The sequence below is a fragment of the Rhinopithecus roxellana genome, chromosome 2 (assembly GCF_007565055.1).
Source record: "Rhinopithecus roxellana isolate Shanxi Qingling chromosome 2, ASM756505v1, whole genome shotgun sequence".
Taxonomy (NCBI): Eukaryota; Metazoa; Chordata; class Mammalia; order Primates; family Cercopithecidae; genus Rhinopithecus; species Rhinopithecus roxellana.
In genome coordinates, this window is record NC_044550.1 from 180,466,372 (window position 1) to 180,486,216 (window position 19,845).

General features: G+C 47.4%; 1 protein-coding gene across 3 annotated transcripts in view; it reads right to left on the reverse strand.

The window, feature by feature from the left end:
* Positions 1–19,845, reverse strand: part of AFAP1 (actin filament associated protein 1) — a 192,588-nt gene that overhangs the window by 34,421 nt on the left and 138,322 nt on the right. For all 3 annotated transcript variants that reach the window (XM_010370025.2, XM_030924508.1, XM_030924519.1), the window contains 2 exons: positions 12,011–12,222; positions 6,694–6,839 (listed from right to left, as the gene is read on the reverse strand). In XM_010370025.2, coding sequence (XP_010368327.1) covers positions 6,694–6,839; positions 12,011–12,222 — 358 coding nt within the window. The remainder of the gene's footprint in view (positions 1–6,693; positions 6,840–12,010; positions 12,223–19,845) is intronic.

The window sequence follows — 19,845 nt, forward strand, 5'->3', positions numbered from 1 at the left end:
AGAAGATGCTTTGGAGGGACTGTCCTATAAAATTAGGACGGCACATAATTTGCGGAACTGCAGCACACAACGCCAATAACCAATGCTAGGTACACACAGCAAAGCCTGCAAATAACAGGTGTTCAGAAACACCAAGCGTTTTGATTATCATCCGTCTCTCACAGTGGCCAGCTCCTCTCACAGCCTGTGTTCATAATAATGCTTCATTGGAACATTCGCCTCTTTCACAAGTGTGTTACTTCCAAGAGGACAACATGGCCTGCAAAGCTGAAAGTTACTGTCTGATCTTTCTTGGAAAAAGTTCATGGATCCCTGTTCTCTAAGCTTTCTGGGACACTCATTCAACAAGTATTTATGGAGTTCTTAGTACTCAATCAGCACCAATGCCACCCCACACATCTTCACCTCTTCCCTGAAATTTCCTCAACTTCGAGAGCCACTGACAGCGGCCTGAGAAATCCTTTAAAAGGTGTGCTATTGTGGCATGATAAATATATATTTTGGTCTTTGTCCCAAGTTCCTGGTCAAGGCTCCTAAAACTCTCGGAATTTCCTACATGAAGAGCAGGATGAGGGTTGGTTGCCAGGGAAATCAACCCTGTGATTAGGGCTGGAACTTTCCATAACAACCCAAAAGGATGCGGTTCCCGGAGCTTCTGGGCTGTGTGCATGCGGCGGTGCTGGGAGCGTGGTGTGCCCAGCGAGGGCACGGGAGCGCTGTGCCCCACATGCCTTGCCTGGCACACCTCTTCCCTCACTGCTAAAGCTGTGTCCTTTTACAGTAAACTGGTAATCCAGTAAGCAAGCTCCTCCTATGTTCTGTGAGAGTTCTAGCAATGACTGAACTGGAGGGGAGGGGTCGTGGGAACCTCCAACTCACATCCCATTGGTCACACGCACAGGTGACATCCTGGACCTGTGACTGGCATCTGAAGTGGAGTCAGCTTTGTGGACTGGGCCCTTCACTGGGAGGGCCTGACGCTGCCTCCTGGAAGACCACCGAGGGTTGAGTTCATGTATTAGGACACCTAGCTGGTGCCCACAGAAACCTAGAGAAGTGCTTGGCGTGGGAAAGACTTGCCCATCTAGTAGCCAGGGGTGAGGCCAACAGTGTGGAGCCTGTGGTGAGGGAACGGCTCACTCCCCTTTAAGGAGGGCAGGCCGGGCCACGCCAGCCTCCGCCCAACACCCCCAGGGGCTTCTGAAGTCGCAAGGTGCTGCCCAGGGCCGCGGGGCTCCGAGGGACTGGGTTCCTGCTCCGTCACTGCGCGGTGACTTCCTGCGCTCCGTCAGTCTCCTGGGTGCCCCGGCACTCCCCTGGCTCTTTCAGCTTCCCCAGCCCCTCTTGCCTGCCAAACTCCTGACACCCCTCGCACCCAGGTCTCCGCGTGGGTGCTGCCCCCCAGGAGGCGGCCCGCCCCGCAGCCCTCAGCGGCCTCTCCCTCCCCTCCGGGCCCAGGACCACTGTCCTGCATCTGCGTCCTGCCTGCTCTCCCCACTGGAGGGTTGGCCTCAGGAGCGCGGGGACCACGCGGGCACACGCAGGTGCAGGTGCTGGTGCAAGTGCCTAGAGGCTCGGCCGGCTTCCGAAGCCACAGGTCGGGACTAACAATGTAAATCCCAGGGAAGGGACCGCCCCGACAGCATTTCCTACTAGTAGGGGTATTTCACAGGATCCTGGGCTTCTGTGATCACCAGATGAAGAAAACACAGGGTAAGTGAAAACTGGGGAGAGAAACACAGGGGCAAGTGAAGCCTGCCTCTTTGATAAGAAATCCGGCAGCATAGCCTCGGGAGCGGCGGGAGGAACCGGGCTTGGGGATCCGGGCTGGGCTTCAGCAGCGCGGGCCGCGGAAACGGCTCCGCACAGAGCGCGCGTGTGCCCCCTGCTGGGGAGGGACGCCATGCGCGGCTTGCTGCCTGGACACACTCTTCAATTATAATTTAAAAACTTTTTCCTTTGCATATAAAAAATTAATATAATTATACTAAACTTAAAATACATACAGGTATATGTAGGAAAATAAGATGAATAAGAAGAAAACACAAGAAGGAAAGGCACAGCAAAACTTGAACATTTGTTTCGCAGTAACAGATTTTGATTTTTAAAAATACATATTTAAGGTTTTCTAATTAAATGCCTCATTGGAGGGCTTTTGGGGAGACAGCGCTATGTATACTCTTTGTCAGTGAGAGGCAGTAAATGGAGGAATGAATAAAGCCCGACCACGGGGACCACCAGCCCCTCCCCTGTGCCCTGGGTCGTACTGCCTTGAGTCTTTCTCCTTCCAATGGCAGGCACGTCTCTCATGGGCTTGCGTCTTCGGTTTTGAGCGTGTGCCCTGCACTCGCCCTGCTGCAGCAGGGACAAAGGATGGGGTCAGAACAGAGGCCCTGGTGGCTCCACTCCGGCTTCTGTGCTGGAAAGAGTCACTGTAGGATGCCTCTGACGGGCTCACCTGTCAGGACCTGGGAGCACAGGGATTACGGGTCATAGGCACACAGAATGTCCTAGGTGGAGGAGGCCTCAGCCAGGAGCTCGTCACCCTTCACCCCATAGAGAGGGACCTGGCCCGGTGAGGACAACTCTGCCCGGCCCCCAAGAGGGCAGGGCCTGGGGACCCGACTAAACACGAGGCCTCAGTCTTCCGCTTGGTGTCTCTCCACAATAGGATTTGCAGCCAAAGATAGAAGTGGAAATGAAGTAAGAGGCCACGTGCCACTTGTTACACCAAAACCAGGAGACAGTCATGGGGAGCTATTTCACAATAACCTCCTGGGACTCAGAGGAAAGGGTGGCCAAGAGGACTGCCTCCCATCCATGCATCTCCCCACGCTCCACTCTCCACACCAACCCCTACTTTCCATCCTCTTCATCCTCACCACTGCTTCCTGAGGGGCTCCCAGCTGAGTGTGACTTGAAGAGAGTTTCGGGAAAACTCTGGAGTATTTTCCTGTGTTATATAATCTATGTATCTCATTGTAAACAGGTTTTCAGGAAAATACATTTTCATTGTTTACCATTACTAAAGTTCCTAAATATCCCATTTTTCTTGGGAGAATCTCCATTATTATCTTACACTTTCCTCTTTTCAAAATATATTACTGCCATCTTCCTCAGTCACACACAATGCACAAAGAATTCTCCTAAGAACCTTGAAAAGATTCATTAACTGGCTGCCAGTTTATATAAAAGCAAAACATTTAATCTTAGAATATTCATCACACTGGCAAGCAACCATATTTTGAACACTGCTTCCTTGTCACATCTCATCTCTCTTAACTGTTACAGGCATGTTTGGCTAGAAAACTTGAAAATAAGCTTTGTTGCTAACTGACACCTCCTATAAAGACTTTAATGAGGTAGAAAAGATGCCTGCAGCCATAAATTCATTACATGCATATTTTTAATAAATATTTTTAGTATTATAATCTACATTCCTTTCTCAAAAATGTGACCTTGCCACATTTGGTTTAGATTAATACTCTTGTCATTTATAGAGTAAAAGCCAAGTTGTATTCTAGGGCAACTATTTTAATTCAGGGTTTCTCTTAAATGTGGTTATCCGTTTGCTGATTATACTTGCAGTTACATGTGGCTGTAGGATAGGTTTTTATGGAAATCTAGTATCTTCCAAATAAATATAGTGAACATCCATAACCACTTTTATGTCAGTCTAGTTGGGCAGATTTTGCAAAACTAGATTTAAGGATATTACATCTCTTTAAAAAACTTTAAATGTGCTTTATTTACTGAATAGTACTTAACAAACAGAATCATTATAATTTACCTACATTTTGCTGATTAGAAAGAATATAATTAAACAATAACGAGTATAAATAGAACGGTAAGTACTAGACTACGTCTATCCCAATTTCCACACAAAAGGACAGTGGTGAGACCAGTCCACACTGTAGAAACCCTCCAGTGTTACTGGAGATTTCATGGACAATCTGTGCAAGACTAATTCCACTTGTCAAGGCTATTGACCTTAGCTGGCTGTATGTAACATGTGGTTTGAGTCCTAAAATGGGCCAAGTTATCTTCACTTTGAGAACTATTTCTTAGCCCCAGAATGTCCTAGCTAAGCATTAAATGAACGTCCATTCACCACTGAAGACACAAAGGAAGACTGCTCCAATTCCCCATAGAGAGCACTTGTGTGGAAAAACTAGATGGCGGTGTTCACATTAAACAGGCACGACACAACGCACAGGGCATCTGAGCCCATCTTCTCCACACTTGAAAGGTCGCGTCATCTCAGCACCGGCGGGTCTGCCAGCAGCTGTCTCTATGTTTCTCCTCACTTGCTGATGATGGAATTCACGACCAGCTTTGTTTTCATTCGCTCCCTCACCCCAGTCCCCACTCTCTAAGGAGGAGAGAAACATATGCAGCCATCAAGGGGTCAGACGCTGGAGCTGCAAGTTTCAGAGATTAAGTTGCCCACCCTCTCTATGTTCTACAGAAGGCAGCAGAGGTACTAACAGGTAATGAATGGCTTGTCCAAATTGTTCTAATTAGTAAATACCAAAGCAGGACCCAAGCCAAGATGCCTTACCTGCTACCTGCTGTATTTGAAATGAAAACCTAAGAAATGTGTTCATTGTTATTCACTTAAAAGTGGCACCGTGGGCCATGCCTGTAATCCTAGCACTTTGGGAGGCCAAGGTGGGAAGATCACTTGAGCCCAGGGGTCTAGGAGTTTGAGACCAGCCTGGGCAACATAACAAGACCCCGTCTCTACCAACAAAAAAAAAAAAAAAAAAATTAGCCAGGCATGGTGGCACATGCCTGTAGTCCCAACTGCTTGGGAGGCTGAGATGGGAGGATCCCTTGAGCCCAGGAGGTCGAGGCTGCAATGAGTCATAATTGTGCCACTGCACTCCAGCCTGGGCAACTGAGCAAGACCCTTAATCAAAAAAAAAAAAAAACCACCACCACCACCAACAATAACAACAACAAAACCCCAATAACAAAAAAATAAGTGGCACTGTTCACATGTTTGTAAACCTAGTTAGTGTCCAGCTTAACAGAAGGTAGTTGGATTCTACCTGCTTCTGCATTCAATCTGTCACCAAATGCACTTTTGGTTGAAGTATGTGAAGAAAATCCAGCCTCAAACAGATGTAAGCTGGACAAGTGGGGCACATTTTAATTGCTTTTTCCGAGTTGTAGCTGCGCTTCTTTAGTACTACACCAAAACGCGGCAAGTGGTGGCCTCTCACCGCCAACTGCAATGGAGTTGGAAAGCAGATCAATCGACTCACATTAAAATCCAGTCGTTTATCTTGCACTAGGAATAGATCTTTTCCCAAGCATGACTTCTGCAGATCTTCCAAATACTGACACCCTTCATTATACGACATCAACAAAACTGCTCACTGACATGACTACAGAGCTCAGCAGGAGTCTGTGGGTGCTGAGAAGCTGGCAAGCTCACCATGGCAGATGCAAATTTTCCAGAATTCTAATTTCTAAGGAAAGCTTAAATGTATCGTAAGCAACAAATACTGCCAACTGTTTGCCTAGAGATGATGGGTGTAGCTAGCTCATTTTCAAGGAAACATCTGCAAATGCCTATGTGTGAATAACCACAGTTTCTCTGTTGCTTTTTCAAGTAAAAATGAAAAAAAACTTAAGGCAGCTAGTTCTTTGAGCACCTCACTTGTCTGAGCTGTTCTTCAACAGGACCACTATCATTGTACACGCCTGTGTGCTCTCCGTGGCCTCTCATCACGCCACACGGAACAGGAAAAGCACACGGGCTTCAGAGACTTCATGCAAATATCTACTATCTGATCCTTTATAGAAAAAGTCATCATTTTTACTGCTTCCTCAAGGACATCTTAAGTGAAACCAGTATTTTCTTTTACTATCTCAAATGGTAAAATTATTTGACTATTTACACTGGCAGTGACAATGATTATTAATACAGAGAAGGACGACTGTTGGTGTGAAGCTGCCAGCCAGTGGTCACTAATGCAGATGTCCAAACGGTGGGAGATGGAAACAATTTCTTATGAAAATAATTTAACCCCGCAGACTGCCAGAAAGGGTCTGGAATATCCCCAGGGGTTCTCTGGACCATACCAAGAACTGCTGCTCTAAATATTTCTGCCATTATTATGTTAAAGAAATGTTCACAGTTCAAAAGGATGTTTTTATACATGATTGCAGCGTTTTTTTTAAAAATCACAATTTAAATTTACAAAGTTCTTGATGGATAGCTTTGAAAACTCAGTCCTCATTACAGCAATATGTAGAATCATTTCTGCTTCGTAGAACAGTTCATCTAATACAGGGGTCAGCAAACTACGGGCCAAATCCAGGCCACTGCCTGTTTTCACAAATAAAGTTTTATTAGAACACAGACACACCCATCATTTACGTACCGTGTCTGGCTGCAAAGGGAGCTGAGTGGTTATTAACAGGAATCGTCTGGCCCACAAAATCAAAAATATTTACTATATAGTCCTTTATGCAAGTTTGCCACACGCCACTTGAACAGAAAACCCAGTGGGTTGACATGACAAAAACATTGCTGCAAAATTTGGATTAAGATAATGCAAAAGGGAAAGCTTTTAGTTTTTCTTCTGAGACTATATCCTCACACAAAAACTAAGTGAAACTAAGTTAGCGAAAAGACAATGATTGAACTGTGGTGCCATTTCACACGGCAGTGGGTCTTACCAGAAGGTTTGTTTGGCTGTCTGAATGACACTGGCGGACATCTCCACATCAATGTAGTCATAGTGCAGGGCCCCCGGGTCTGTGGATGACCCCGTCTCTGCGAGTAAAATCCCAATCCACCTGCCCATGTCCTCAGAGGAAGATGCCTGTGGAAGGGGGAAAAAAGGTAGGTTGTATTTAACTGAAGATTTTTACATTTTCGTAAATGTGTCCAACAAGGAGACCACATAATAGGAAAGGCGATGGAACGTGATGTCCCTAAGAAGCAACGAGAAGGAAGACGCAGCCACTGGCTGAGCGATGGGATTAACGTCACGTTCACAGCAGGTCTTAACTTAGGAAGCGGCATCCCAATTATACCAAAGGTGAATGAAACTCTGAGGTCCTAAAATGCCTTCCAATTATCATGGGGCAAGGCACGAGGGTGTAAGACAGGAAAATCAATGGGATTAATTACATTCCAGCTGAAGGAACTTGCTGAGGAACCTCTGGCGACATCGCCTGACCATGAGAAGGAGCACGTCCCAGCTGCTGCTGCCTGACTTGGAAGGTGCGACCAAGCGCTAGGCCCTTACTGGTCTCAAACCTTTTTATACCAGGAGCCCTGGGTGAGGCCCCCTACATGGGCCTGAAATGGTCATTTAGTTTCTTGATTAGATGATATAAAAAACTAATTTCCTTTGATATCAATTGTGTTTCCATGAGGGAACGATGCTCTGTAATCACTGGGCTGCTTTGGACACACCACTTTTTAAGATGTCTGATATCTCCTCCATTTGGTCTGCTTAATTTGCAAGTTTGAAATATGTCTTTTAAGATCATGTTTGTTCAATTTTTAAGTCATCCTTTTTTTTTTTCTCTCTGAGACATGGTCTCGCTCTGTCACCCGGGCTGGAGTGCAGTGGTGTAATCATAGCTCACTGTAGACTACAACTCCTGGGCTCAAGCAATCCTCCTGCCTAAGCCTCCCAAGCAGCTGGGACTACAGGTGTGCACTACCAAGCCCAGGCTAATTTTTTTTATTTTATATTTGTAGAGACAGGGTCTCACCATCTTGCCCAGGCTGGTCTCGAACTCCCGGGCTCAAGTGATTCTCCTACCTCAGCCTCCCAAAGTGCTAGGATTACAGGTGCGAGCCACCATGCCCAGTTTTACACCATTGTTTTAAAGTGATTTAGAAAATCGGTTACATTTTTAATGGTATTTGAAATCTTTAAAAATTTTGATTAATCAAATAAGTAAATAATGGTTAAAGTTTAGGAGAAATTAAGCTATCAAATTTATGAGTTAACTGAATGTTGAAGAAAACAAATTCATTGCTTATAAAAATTACTAATTTAAATAAAGATCTTCTAAGTTGAGCTTAAAGAAAATTGGGTTTTGGCCGGGCGCGGTGGCTCAAGCCTGTAATCCCAGCACTTTGGGAGGCCGAGACGGGCAGATCACGAGGTCAGGAGATCAAGACCATCCTGGCTAACACGGTGTAACCCTGTCTCTACTAAAAAATATTAAAAAACTAGCTGGGCGAGGTGGCGGGCGCCTGTAGTCCCAGCTAATGTAGTCCCAGCTACTTGGGAGGCTGAGGCAGGAGAATGGCGTAAACCCGGAAGGCAGAGCTTGCAGTGAGCTGAGATCCAGCCACTGCACTCCAGCCTGGGCGACAGAGTGAGACTCCATCTCAAAAAAAAAAAGAAAATTGGGTTTTATAATTATAACCTTGACAAGTTTAACACCGATCAAAATATAAGTAATTGTAAATATTCCACACCATGTAGAAAGGCCTCTCTAAAGGAAGGGATGTTAACAAAGAAGCAGCTTTTTTTTTATGTTGAGAAATTGGCTAGTGATATTTTCCGTATTACAAATCATTACTAACCATACACAATGAGGCCATGAGGACAAAGGGAAGGAATTCCCAGTAAGTACCTTACAGAGAGTAAAAACAGAATCAGTGTTTGCCAAATTAAAATGAATTGATTTGAATACCTGGATTAAAAAAAAAATCACAAATGTGTTCTCTTCACAGGTCTTGTGTCCTTCCTAAAACAAAATCTATATTGAGAATGTATCCATGATTAGTCTATTCCTATGTCACTATACCCACTGCATCAAAGCATTTTTAAAATGTTTTCATACAATTAATATCTAAGATGTCACTGATATTATTACATTAGAGTTTACCAATTGCTTTCTTCATAGTTCATTGTATGAAATTTCCTCATAGGCTTTTAAAAAATAATACTGTGGTGTTGGAGGTGTTAGTTCTCACAGCTTTTAACATAGATAGGTATAGACAGAGAGACGTGTGTGGGTGCATGTATGCATATATGCATGTACAGGTATACATACACTTGTTAAGTATCTGTCGCATGTATAACATATAAACGTGTGAATGTGTGTGCATGTATCCACACCCACATCCACACATCTGTTTCTAGCGTTCGTCTACTGAAAAGACCCAGGAGCTCTGGCCCACTGGCAGAAGTGAGCACATCTGGCCCCCAGATCCTGGCTTCTCAATTCTCTGCCATTCTCCACTAAAAGGAACAGCATGCTTTGGAGGAACGGCTGACTCCAGGTCTGGAGCAGGGAAAAGTACAGGATGAGCCTGGGGCATCTCCTTGTGCCATAAAGTAAGGAAAGTGCTCCAAGCATGATGGACTGTAATCTCTTTATTACAGGGACATGGCAAAGGACAAATAAACAGCTCCGAGGGCCTCCTGCGGACCAGATCTGTGATAGTTTGATCAAAATGAGTCATGACATTGAAGGATATAATCACTGATTAAAAATCTATGGGCTGGACTGGGCGCGGTAGCTCACACCTGTACTCCCAGCACTTTGGGAGGCTGAGGCGGGAGGACCACGAAGTCAGGAGATCGAGACCATCCTGGCTAACACGGTGAAATCCCGTCTCTACTAAAAATACAAAAAAAATTAGCCGGGCGTGGTGGCGGGCGCCTGTAGTCCCAGCTACGTGGGAGGCTGAGGCAGGAGAACAGCGTGAACCTGGGAGGCAGAGCTTGCAGTGAGCCGAGATCGCGCCACTGCACTCCAGCCTGGGCGACAGAGCGAGACTCCGTCTCAAAAAAAAAAAAAAAAATTCCTACACAAAGACATACAGACATATAGAGAAAGAAAGGGGCGGCAGGGAGAGTGCACACACAGGGCTGTGCAAGAAACAGCACAGCAAGCACAGGGCACATTGGTCTTTGACGGATAAGGATGAAGGGTGCACAGGCGTCCTCTGTGCTATCCTTGCAACTTTTCGGTAACTCTGAAGTTATCTCAAAACAAAAGTTAAAATAAAAGAATCTTGGAAAAAGTATAGATTGCAACTCCTCTCTGACTGGCTCATGGCATTTCGCCACGGATGAGGACAGGCTTCTTGCTTACGTTGGAAGGCTATAGATGTTTTATGTGTCACTTGTAAGTGAAATCACTTTTCAGCTATAAAAATAGCAGTTGTACATGAAGAGATACTGGGTAAACTTCCAATTCTTGCTGTCGTGTCATTCAGGAAACTGAGTCTACTCTCTTCAGCTCTCTGAAGGAATAAGCACCTTCCTCAGTGGTCCAAGCATTTGTGAAGGTATGAAATGCTACCGCTTTCTCTCCAGGACTTGGGGCTCACAGCTGCTGTGCCCCTAGCAATGGCGGGGCAGGTGACTTCTTCACCAAACAGCTCCTGATTTCCACCCAACCCCACCCCACCCTGAGCTTCTCTGTCTCCACACTCAGCCCAGCGTCTCCCTCTTCATTCCTGCATCTAACCCGTGCCAATTCATGCCTCCTTTTCCTGGCAACCCTTCTCAGATCTGCTGCCAGAGCTCTCATGGGAGACCCGCATTGTTACATCAAGAGTACAGTTTCTTCATTTAAGTTTTCAGCTTTTTTCCACTGCCATCCACCCTACAGTTTTCAGCCCACATAAATGTTTACAAGGTACACTGACTCTAGCTCAGCATTCATGTTTTACGGTGGGTAAAGAAGCCAAGACAGAACAAAAGCTTTGGCCGTGGTCAGGGTCTGCACAGAGCTGAGACTGGAACCCAGCTGTCTCAAGCTCATCTGAGCCCAGCCCTCTCTGTTAGATCACACTGCTGCAAAACCAGCCACGGGGGCAGCAGTGCGTGCTTCTGACCTTCCCTTACCTCCGAAGCCCTGCAGGAAAAAGATGGTGTTCATCTATTCTTCATCCCGACCAAAAAAAAGCAGCCTCTGTGAAAATAGTCCCTGCAATGAACTCCTATGTGTGAAATTCAAGATCTTCAGAAAGATTGCCTGACTGGGCAGTCAAGGTTTAGGTGGCAGCCCCTGGCACTCTCTCCTCTGCCGATGAGCGTCACTGTGCAGGCATTTAGAGCAGGCTCCACACCAGGTGAGTTTCTGCCACACACCAGCCACCCACCACACCTCCCATGAACTGGTTTCTATCGATTCTATAGCATGAGGTGCATTGATATGGACGCGACCATCTGACATGTGAGTGCACAGATCTATCTCTGTGTGTGTGTGCATCTTTGCATCTTGGTCATAATAACACTAAGTGGGGGAAAGACTCAGAAAGAAAGGGGAAAATGACAGGAAAAAAGGTCTACACCAGGGCAGAAAACATTGACAGAACGTTTTCTATGATGAAAAACTAAAAACTTTTAATAATGAAAGTTTTGAGTATGTAGCTATAAGTTTTAACTGTCTTTTCGGCTTTCATGAATAAGAAATTCTAGTGAAGCAGCGGAACAAATAACAAAGTGTGCACCACGCCCAGGGCTCTGAAACAGCCAAGGTGCTCTCTCGGGTTCTGTGTCATGTGGCTCACTGGCCACCATCTACAAGGCATTCAGATGGCCCCAAAAAGTCTTCCATCTGTAAAGAGGTCAAGAACCTTGCAAAGGACACATTTACCACCATTTCAAAGAGCTCATATGGCGGAAAGAGCTTTCTTGGAAATTTTAAAACAAGCTATTTTCCAGGTGCTTTAGAGAAGCAATGTACTCTGTGGGATTGTGGATGTCATTTCTCTGCAAACAGGCATAAAGAGGAACTCAGACAAGGAGGCAATCCAATCCGATGAGTGCAAATGGGGAGAAAGTGGTGCTGGGGTCCCGGCATTGTCGTATTTCCCAGAAAAAAAACTGAGGCAAGAAGCAAAGCAAAGACTCCCAGACTGGGCAGTGAGAGAAAAGGGGGTGGGCCGAAAACAGCTGCAGTCAGCAAGATGAGAGGAATTTTGACAGAGGAGTCAGCGTTCAGCTTTTGGAAGAATCACCGCGTGTGTCCCTCTGTGGAGTGCAGCCCCTGGGAAATACCCTACCTCCAATACTGCAACCTCCTGGCCGTTGCGCAGCAGCCGGAACGTCAGAGGATGTTTAGAATCCAAACCCGGGATCACCTCGCAGCCACGGAGGGGAATAGACACAATATGGGTCTTCAGGTCCGTCCTGTCCTTGTGGAAAATGAGCTTGTTATCTTTCACTCGGCACCAGCGCTCCCGCCAGCGGCTGTTGGAGAGCACGTTCAGATAGCCTGTGGGGAGACAAGCCACACATCAGCCGCCTCGGGCAAGACTAGGCCTGGAGGAAATCTAAACTCTAAAGTCTGAATGTACATGAAAGTTTGTGATCCATGTCTGCTACGGCACAACATCTTCAGTATACCACAGAGACAAGAGTGGCAGAATGACAGGAAAAATTATCATCCTCATTTAAAAAAAAAAAAAAAACCTTCTCAAATACAGGAAATGGACAATTTTCACTTGTTACACACATGAAATGGATTCTTCTAGAAATAACAAGGTATGAAAAAATAGATATCAGGGTGGCTGTACCTTCCGACCACACCGTATTGCCAGTAAATCACTGCCCCTTTAAGATTCAGAAAGCGAGTTAAATAGCATATAAAATGTTGATAGTGTGAGAAAAGGAAGTACCAGACTCCCAGCTGAAGTTCAGCTACTCCTTTAGTTCACACATGCACACACACACACACCCCTGCCTCAAAAACGTTAAGAAACAAAACAAGATACATCCTTTCCAATTCTGATTTTTTAGATTCCTTTTCCATCCAACAGTAGTCCCAGCTACTTGTGAGGCCAGGGTAGGAAAATCACCTGAGATTAGGAGTTCAAGATCAGCCTGGGCAACACAGTAAGACCCTGTCGCTTAAAAAACAAAAAAGAAAAAAGAAAAAAAAAATCAATTAAAATGCCTTTCCAAAAGGGTTTTGGAGGATGTTTCTTACTGCTTTTATGTTCTCAGTCTTACACACCTTATTAGCAATGGATAAATGCTATAAAGACAAAAAAAAAAAAAAGAGAGAGAGAGGTATGTTCAGGACTCAGAATGGTGCTTTATAACTTATAAATATTGGTTCAGTGGCTTACTAGGTACACACTTATAAAGTCTAAATTTTCATTGGCCGAATGTGACGTCATTCTACCAACACACACTGAAGAGAAATGCACACTGCTTCTTCTGGAACTAAAACTTTCATCTGGGGTGTGTGGGCTGCTGTCCTTAGGGAGTGACAGAGAAAGGAGGAGCCAGGCTGAGGCTCCAAGACCTGTGCCGTGGCCGCCCTCTTGTGTTCAGAGAGCAAACTACACTGGCTCCAAGCTCCTTGTATTTCAGACACTTAGGAGGGCTGCAGGGAAGTGAAGAGGCTCTAGAATCAAAGTAGGAAAGAGTCTCAGAGGCTTTACTTCTTGAAGGAGGACGTTAACTCCCAGATAATGTGAAGTATCTTGTCCAAGACCACACAGCAAAGCCAGACCTGAACCTCTGTTGGGAGTCAAAGACGGCAGATAAAGAGCTGTTAATATGCATAGAACCGGAGGCCTTATATCACTATTTTTGCTCTGTAAAATGCTATTTGTAAACGACACAGTTCCAATACATTTATTCTTTTTTTTTTTTTTTTGAGACAGAGTCTCGCTCTGTCGCCCAGGCTGGAGTGCAGTGGTGCCATCTTGGCTCACTGCAAGCTCCGCCTCCCAGGTTCGCGCCCTTCTCCTGCCTCCACCTCCTGAATAGCTGGGACTACAGGCGCCCGCCACCTCGCCCGGCTAGTTTTTTGTATTTTTAGTAGAGACGGGGTTTCACCGTGTTAGCCAGGATGGTCTCGATCTCCTGACTTTGTGATCCGCCCGTCTCGGCCTCCCAAAGTGCTGGGATTACAGGCCAATACATTCATTCTTTAAAAAGAAAAAAGAAACCTCTACTTAAAAAGAGGTCAACTATCATATCTGAGCATCCGAGTACCAGCGCTGGGAACCACGTGCTCACCATGGCTCTGATACCATCTAGAGTAACCACTCATGCTGAAAGCCAACATTTTTACATTTTTAGACTTTCACGCAATGACAGCCAACTGTATCAATCCTAAGTATGTTTTGAGCATGAGTTGACAAACGTAAAGGTGTATCTAAAAGGAAAAGGGAGGCAAGGACTCCCCTCAAATCACTTCACATACTGAGGTGCATTAAGATAACATGCCCCAAAACGGTTTCTGAAAAGGAGCAGTAAGCTACAGGGCAAGGAAAACAGCCCATGCTCTGGAGCGGTCAGGGCCCAGGCACCCCTTCACGGGGCCGGAGAAGGAGTGGAAGAAACTGAGAATTGAAATGCCAGTGACCTCAATGACAGAGACTGTACAGTGCAGAGGGGCAGCAATTCCCAGCCACAGGGGACCCAGTCCCCAAGAGGGCATGGACTCTGCAGTGGGGCAGCAATTCCCAGCCACAGAGGACCCAGTCCGATCCCCAACCACAGAGGACCCAGTCCCCAAGAGGGTATGGACTCTGCAGTGGGGCGGCAATTCCCAGCCACAGGGGACCCAGTCCCCAAGAGGGTATGGACTCTGCAGTGGGGCCCAGCCCCGATCCCCAGCCCGGCCCCGATTCCCAGCCACAGGACGCCCAGTCCCGATCCCCAGCCACAGGGGGCCCGGCCCCGATCCCCAGCCACAGGGCGCCCGGTCCCAATCCCCAGCCACAGGGGGCCCGGCCCCAATCCCCAGCCTGGCCCAATTCCCAGCCACAGGGGGCCTGGCCCCAATCCCCAGCCACAGGGCACCCGGCCCCGATCCCCAGCCACAGGGGGCCCGGCCCCGATCCCCAGCCTGGCCCAATTCCCAGCCACAGGGGGCCTGGCCCCGATCCCCAGCCACAGGGAGCCTGGCCCCGATCCCCAGCCACAGGGCGCCCGGCCCCGATCCCCAGCCCGGCCCCGATCCCCAGCCACAGGGCACCTGGTCCTGAAGAGGGACATGGACTCTCATGGTGTCTCCTTCCCTGACAGAATCTGGCCCAAAGCCGCCAGATGCTATGAATTTCTTCCAGCCATAAAAGGGATGATTATATTGGACAGATCACATTTTATTTAGAACATGACTTTATATGAAATTATCATAATGCCCCAAAATTTCCCCCCCCAAAAAAATCCCCTGGGATAACAGACCTGTTCACAGCAACAGGTGCTCCACCGTCACCTGTGTTCAGTGACTGCCCCTACCCTGTCCAGCCCCCTGCCCACATTTCTCAAAATGGGGAGGCCCAAAGTTCCTACTTTCTGGGTAGGGAACATGAAGATGCCACACAGGAAATGGCAGACAACCTCATCTAAGGAGTCTAGGGTCAGGGGGTTGGACCCCCCAATATTAGCCTGGCTGATGAAATCAGTGCTGCCTAAGACCCCGTCATCTCCAGGAATATTTACGCTGGAGCGACATCCACCACCAGGTGGTGCTAGAGTGCAGCCAGCACGGGGCCAACTTGGCTCCTGCAGCAAGAACTGCAGGCGGGAGCTTCAAGGCTCACCCAGGGCGTCTTAAGATTTAACTACTTAACAAGGCAGGTCCAGATAGAAGTCATTTTATTTTTGAATCCCACTTACCATATTATGGTAGGGCGTTACTGAATTTCAAAAATTTGTGAGTTTAATGTTTTCAGCTGATTTCTGCTCCAAATTCAAAGGAAAGAGCGCAGTTTCTTGCAACACTGTGTGGCAAGAGTGCATGAGGAGATTTCACTAAAAATATAAAACTAACTTTACAGCCTGAAGATTAAACAAACAATAAATACAGATGGAGGGGAACAGATATAAACCCTCCCGGTCAGCTGTTCCGGATATGGGGCGTCGCGGGTCTCAGTGCCAGGTGGCTCTCAAATTCCGGCAGCTGCAGAAGAGCGGGCAGGCAAAGCCTTTCAGAAGTGTGGCCAAGTTTCCATTGATTTATTCTCTTTAGGAAGGGAAATGATAGTGCCTGTCCACCCCAGAGGCTACTGTGCTTTGGTTACATGTGGACAAAACGTTCAACACTTTTGAGAGACGTTTTATCCCAATGTAACTGTTCGTTATATCTTAGCAAGTATTTGTTTTTGATCAGCTAGAGGAGATGCGCCTGCAAGAGGGGCATCAAGAAGCAGCTTTTGGAGAAACCAAATGTCAGGAAACTGCTGGCAGTTGATCACGGGCCTGCCGAAGCCAGAGCCTCCTTCCCGCTCTTCGCAGTGTGTCCTCTACAAGGCCAGGGGCAGAGGAGCTGGTACACCAACAGCCTGTCATGGTGGCTCTTGGACTAAGAATGCCTTCCAGCCCTTTCATCAGACTTCATCTGATTTCTTTTTTTGAGGTGGGGCCTTGCTATGTTGCTGAGGCTGGTCTTAAACTCCTGGCATCAAGCGATCCTCCCACCTCGGCCTCCCGAGTAGCGGGGATTCCAGCTGCATGCTACAGTGCCTGGCTTCGTCTAGTCTTCGTGGAGGTGCATTATGATACCAACTGAGACGTATCTACCTTTCCTGAATGTCTACTGAAAAAAACCTGCCATTGAAAGAGCTTCATAAGATCACAGAATATTTCAGCTGAAAGGGACCCTGGGAATGGCTACATAGCCAGGCTCCACAAAGCCTCCGACTTGCACCCTGGGGCCTTTCCTTTCTCTCAGCCTCTCCAGTTCTCATGATTCACTCGTCTGACGTCGCATTTACTGAGCCTTGGGTAGGTCTGGTGTGTTCAGGTGATGTTTTTAAAAAACATGTCAGATGAACACATGGATAGTCACAGTGACCATGTACTGAGCATAAACGATGGGCTAGGCACTGAGGTTAGTGTTTCATATATTTTATCCTCAGTTTTTATGAAAAACAAGGAATTGAAGTATTGAGTGATTTCATAGATGGAGGAGCCTGAGATTCCCAGAGGTGAAGCAATTTGCTTAAAGGAATGCATGCATTCAACAAGTATTTACTGAGCTGGTATCGTCTGCCAAGCTCTGCACGGTGCTGTGGACACAGGCAGTGAGCCAGCCAGCCCCTGTTCTTACGCCAGTCATGTAGAAGGTAGAAGACTGAAGTGGGGGCAGCATTGTTAGAGGCCCTGAACTGGCAACAACGGAGGCACTTTTGGTTCTTCTCAACACAGAATGTGATACAATTAGTCTAACGTTTCAAAACTTCCATCTGGTGGCCTGGTGGGGGACGCAGAGTAGAATGAGGTGAGCCAGTCAAAAGATGTCACAGTCCCAGCCACAGGTGGAAACAGGGATGGGGAAGAGAGAGAAAGATGGAAATGCATTTCCTGGTAACCGCTTAATTCATAAAATGACAATAATTCCAGGACTTGTAAGCACAGGAGAAGGACAAATAAGAGATAAATTTTGGGGCCGGGTGCGGTGGCTCACACCTGTAATCCCAGCTCTTTGGGAGGCCGAGGCGGGCGGATCACGAGGTCAGGAGATCAAGACCATCCTGACTAACACGGTGAACCCCCATCTCTACTAAAAATATAAAAAATTAGCCGGGCGTGGTGGCGGGCGCCTGTAGTCCCAGCTACTCAGGAGGCTGAGGCAGGAGGATGGCGTGAACCGGGGAGGTGGAGCTGAACTGGGGAGGTGGTGTGCAGTAAACTGAGATCGTGCCACTGCACTCCAGCCTGGGCGACAGAGCAAGACTCTGTCTCAAACAAAAAAAAAAAAGAGATACATTTGGCCAGGGGACTTTGCGTGAGTCTCAGATCACATTACTTACGTGGCTGTGTGCTGAGTTGACCTGCCCAATGCTAAACGCGTCACTCAATGTCACTCAATAGGCATTGCAGGTTTAGGCGGGCGGACCCAGCCAGCTAGGTTGCAATCCTCGTCATATTAATATGAATGGCAATTGAGAGACTTTGGCCCAAACCCCCCCAAACCTTTCCAGCCGGCAAGCACCTGCAGAGGGCCTTCCTTCCCCTGCCTCCACAAGCAAGGCCCTCACAGCAGCTCTGTCCTGCATTTTGGGGCACGGCTGACCCAGCTGCACTGTGTGGAGGGGCTGGGATTTGAACTCCGCTTTCAGTGGCTCCCGGGAGCTCTGCCCCGTGGGCTCAGCATCACTGCACTTCCGGCCAGTCCAGCTCGGCCCTTCGCTCCCTGGAGCAGACAGCAGCAGCTGCAGAGACTCAGCTTGGCAGGCTCGGTCTCTCGGGCCTTTGTCCAGCTCCTTTTTCCTGCCTGAAACTTTGCAGCTGTACCAAAATAACTGAAAATGGTCACTGTTGCCCCTTTATTTTTGTAAAAGCTCCTCCCCTCTCCCCTTTCCCCTGCAAAGAACTGGATGACAGCTTTAAAATCTTGTGGACAGAGGATGTTCTGTTAATAATGAACCAAAAGTCATCCACTAAGCAGTTTGATAGGAATCCATGTGTCTAATGAGATGCTGTGGATCCAGTATTCCTGCTGCTCCCTGAGTGACCAACTGGGCTTCCAAGAAAGTGCCCAAGAGGAGGGTTTACCGCAGCGTCTAATCGCAGCTATTTATCAGGAGCCATGGGAGGGTTCAGATCTTTGGGGGAAGGGATAGGGGAAGGCCTGTGGGACAGGGAACCAGCAGAATTGGGTCAGAAGCTGCCTCTGCTCCCAGCGCGCTGTGTGGCTCCAAGCAAGCCACACCAGCTCTCTGAGCTTCAGTGCTCTCCTCTGTAAATGGAGGGGTTTGGGCCAAAGTCTCGCAATTGCTTTTCATGTAGATGTTTAATTGTTGTTCAAGGAAGAATTTCTATTTCCTCCACTGACCTAGAGCATTTAAAAAAAAAAAAAAGTAGTTCCCTTCTCGTTGGCTAATTCCCGCTTTCTATTTTTAATCCCTAACTCCTGTACTTAATGCCTAATTCCCCATTTCTGTTTTTAATCCCTAACTCCTGTATTTAATCCCTATTTCCCGCCTTCTATTTTTAATCCCTAACTCCTGTATTTAATCCCTAATTCCCACTTTCTGTTTTTAATCGCTGACTCTCAAGAGCTGATGTGAGGCAGTCCCACCTTGCATGCGCTCCAAGAAAGGCAGAGGTCAGTGGGGCCCGGCACTGGGGCACCAACACATTGCCTCTCCCCATTCCGTGCTACAGCTGTTTCCTGTGACAGCATTTCAGCAGGGTGGCTGCCCTTTCAGCTCTCGCCTCCTTTAGGGAGGGAAGGGAGGGTAGTGGAAAAACATCAGTACCAACTGGCCTGCTTCTGTGACTCAACTGCCATTTGACCAAGTTCAGGGAGCTTAGAATACACCAGGCTCCTCGGTCACGGGTTCCCTTATGGTGATGGCCTTCCCTCCTAACTCAGCCCCGCAGGCAGCTGTTTCACCAGGTCCCCTCCGCAAGACTCCTTCAAGCACATGAGGCCTTCACTGCTGTCTGCCCAGACAACTTCGTTGTGTCCACCAGAAATCGGTATCATGAACTTCCTGGATCACACTGTGAAAGCTGCTGAGGAGTGGAGACTTTGCCCATCTTTCCTTCCAGACAGTGCACGCTGTAGCGCCTCTCATCTGCCCCTGCAATCCATCCCTTCTCCCGACCGCCATGGCCCACCCTCTGTATTATCTCGTGGCATGAGCTCACACCACTTGGACGTGAGATCTGTTGAACACATTTATCTTTGTGTATATAGCCCCATTTAGGCGCTGTGGGGCAGGAAGTGAACGAGGCATCTTCTGGCATCTCAAAATAAAACCCAACACGTTGGACGTAACGGGTGCTTGCTAAGGGGTGGGGGTGACTAGAATAACTATTCAAATAGAAGGAATGATGGGCTCACATTGTGGGGAGCTGAGTGAGCCGCAACAGTACACAGGGAAAATGACAGCACCTTCCTGATTCTTCAAAAACGGAGCTCAGG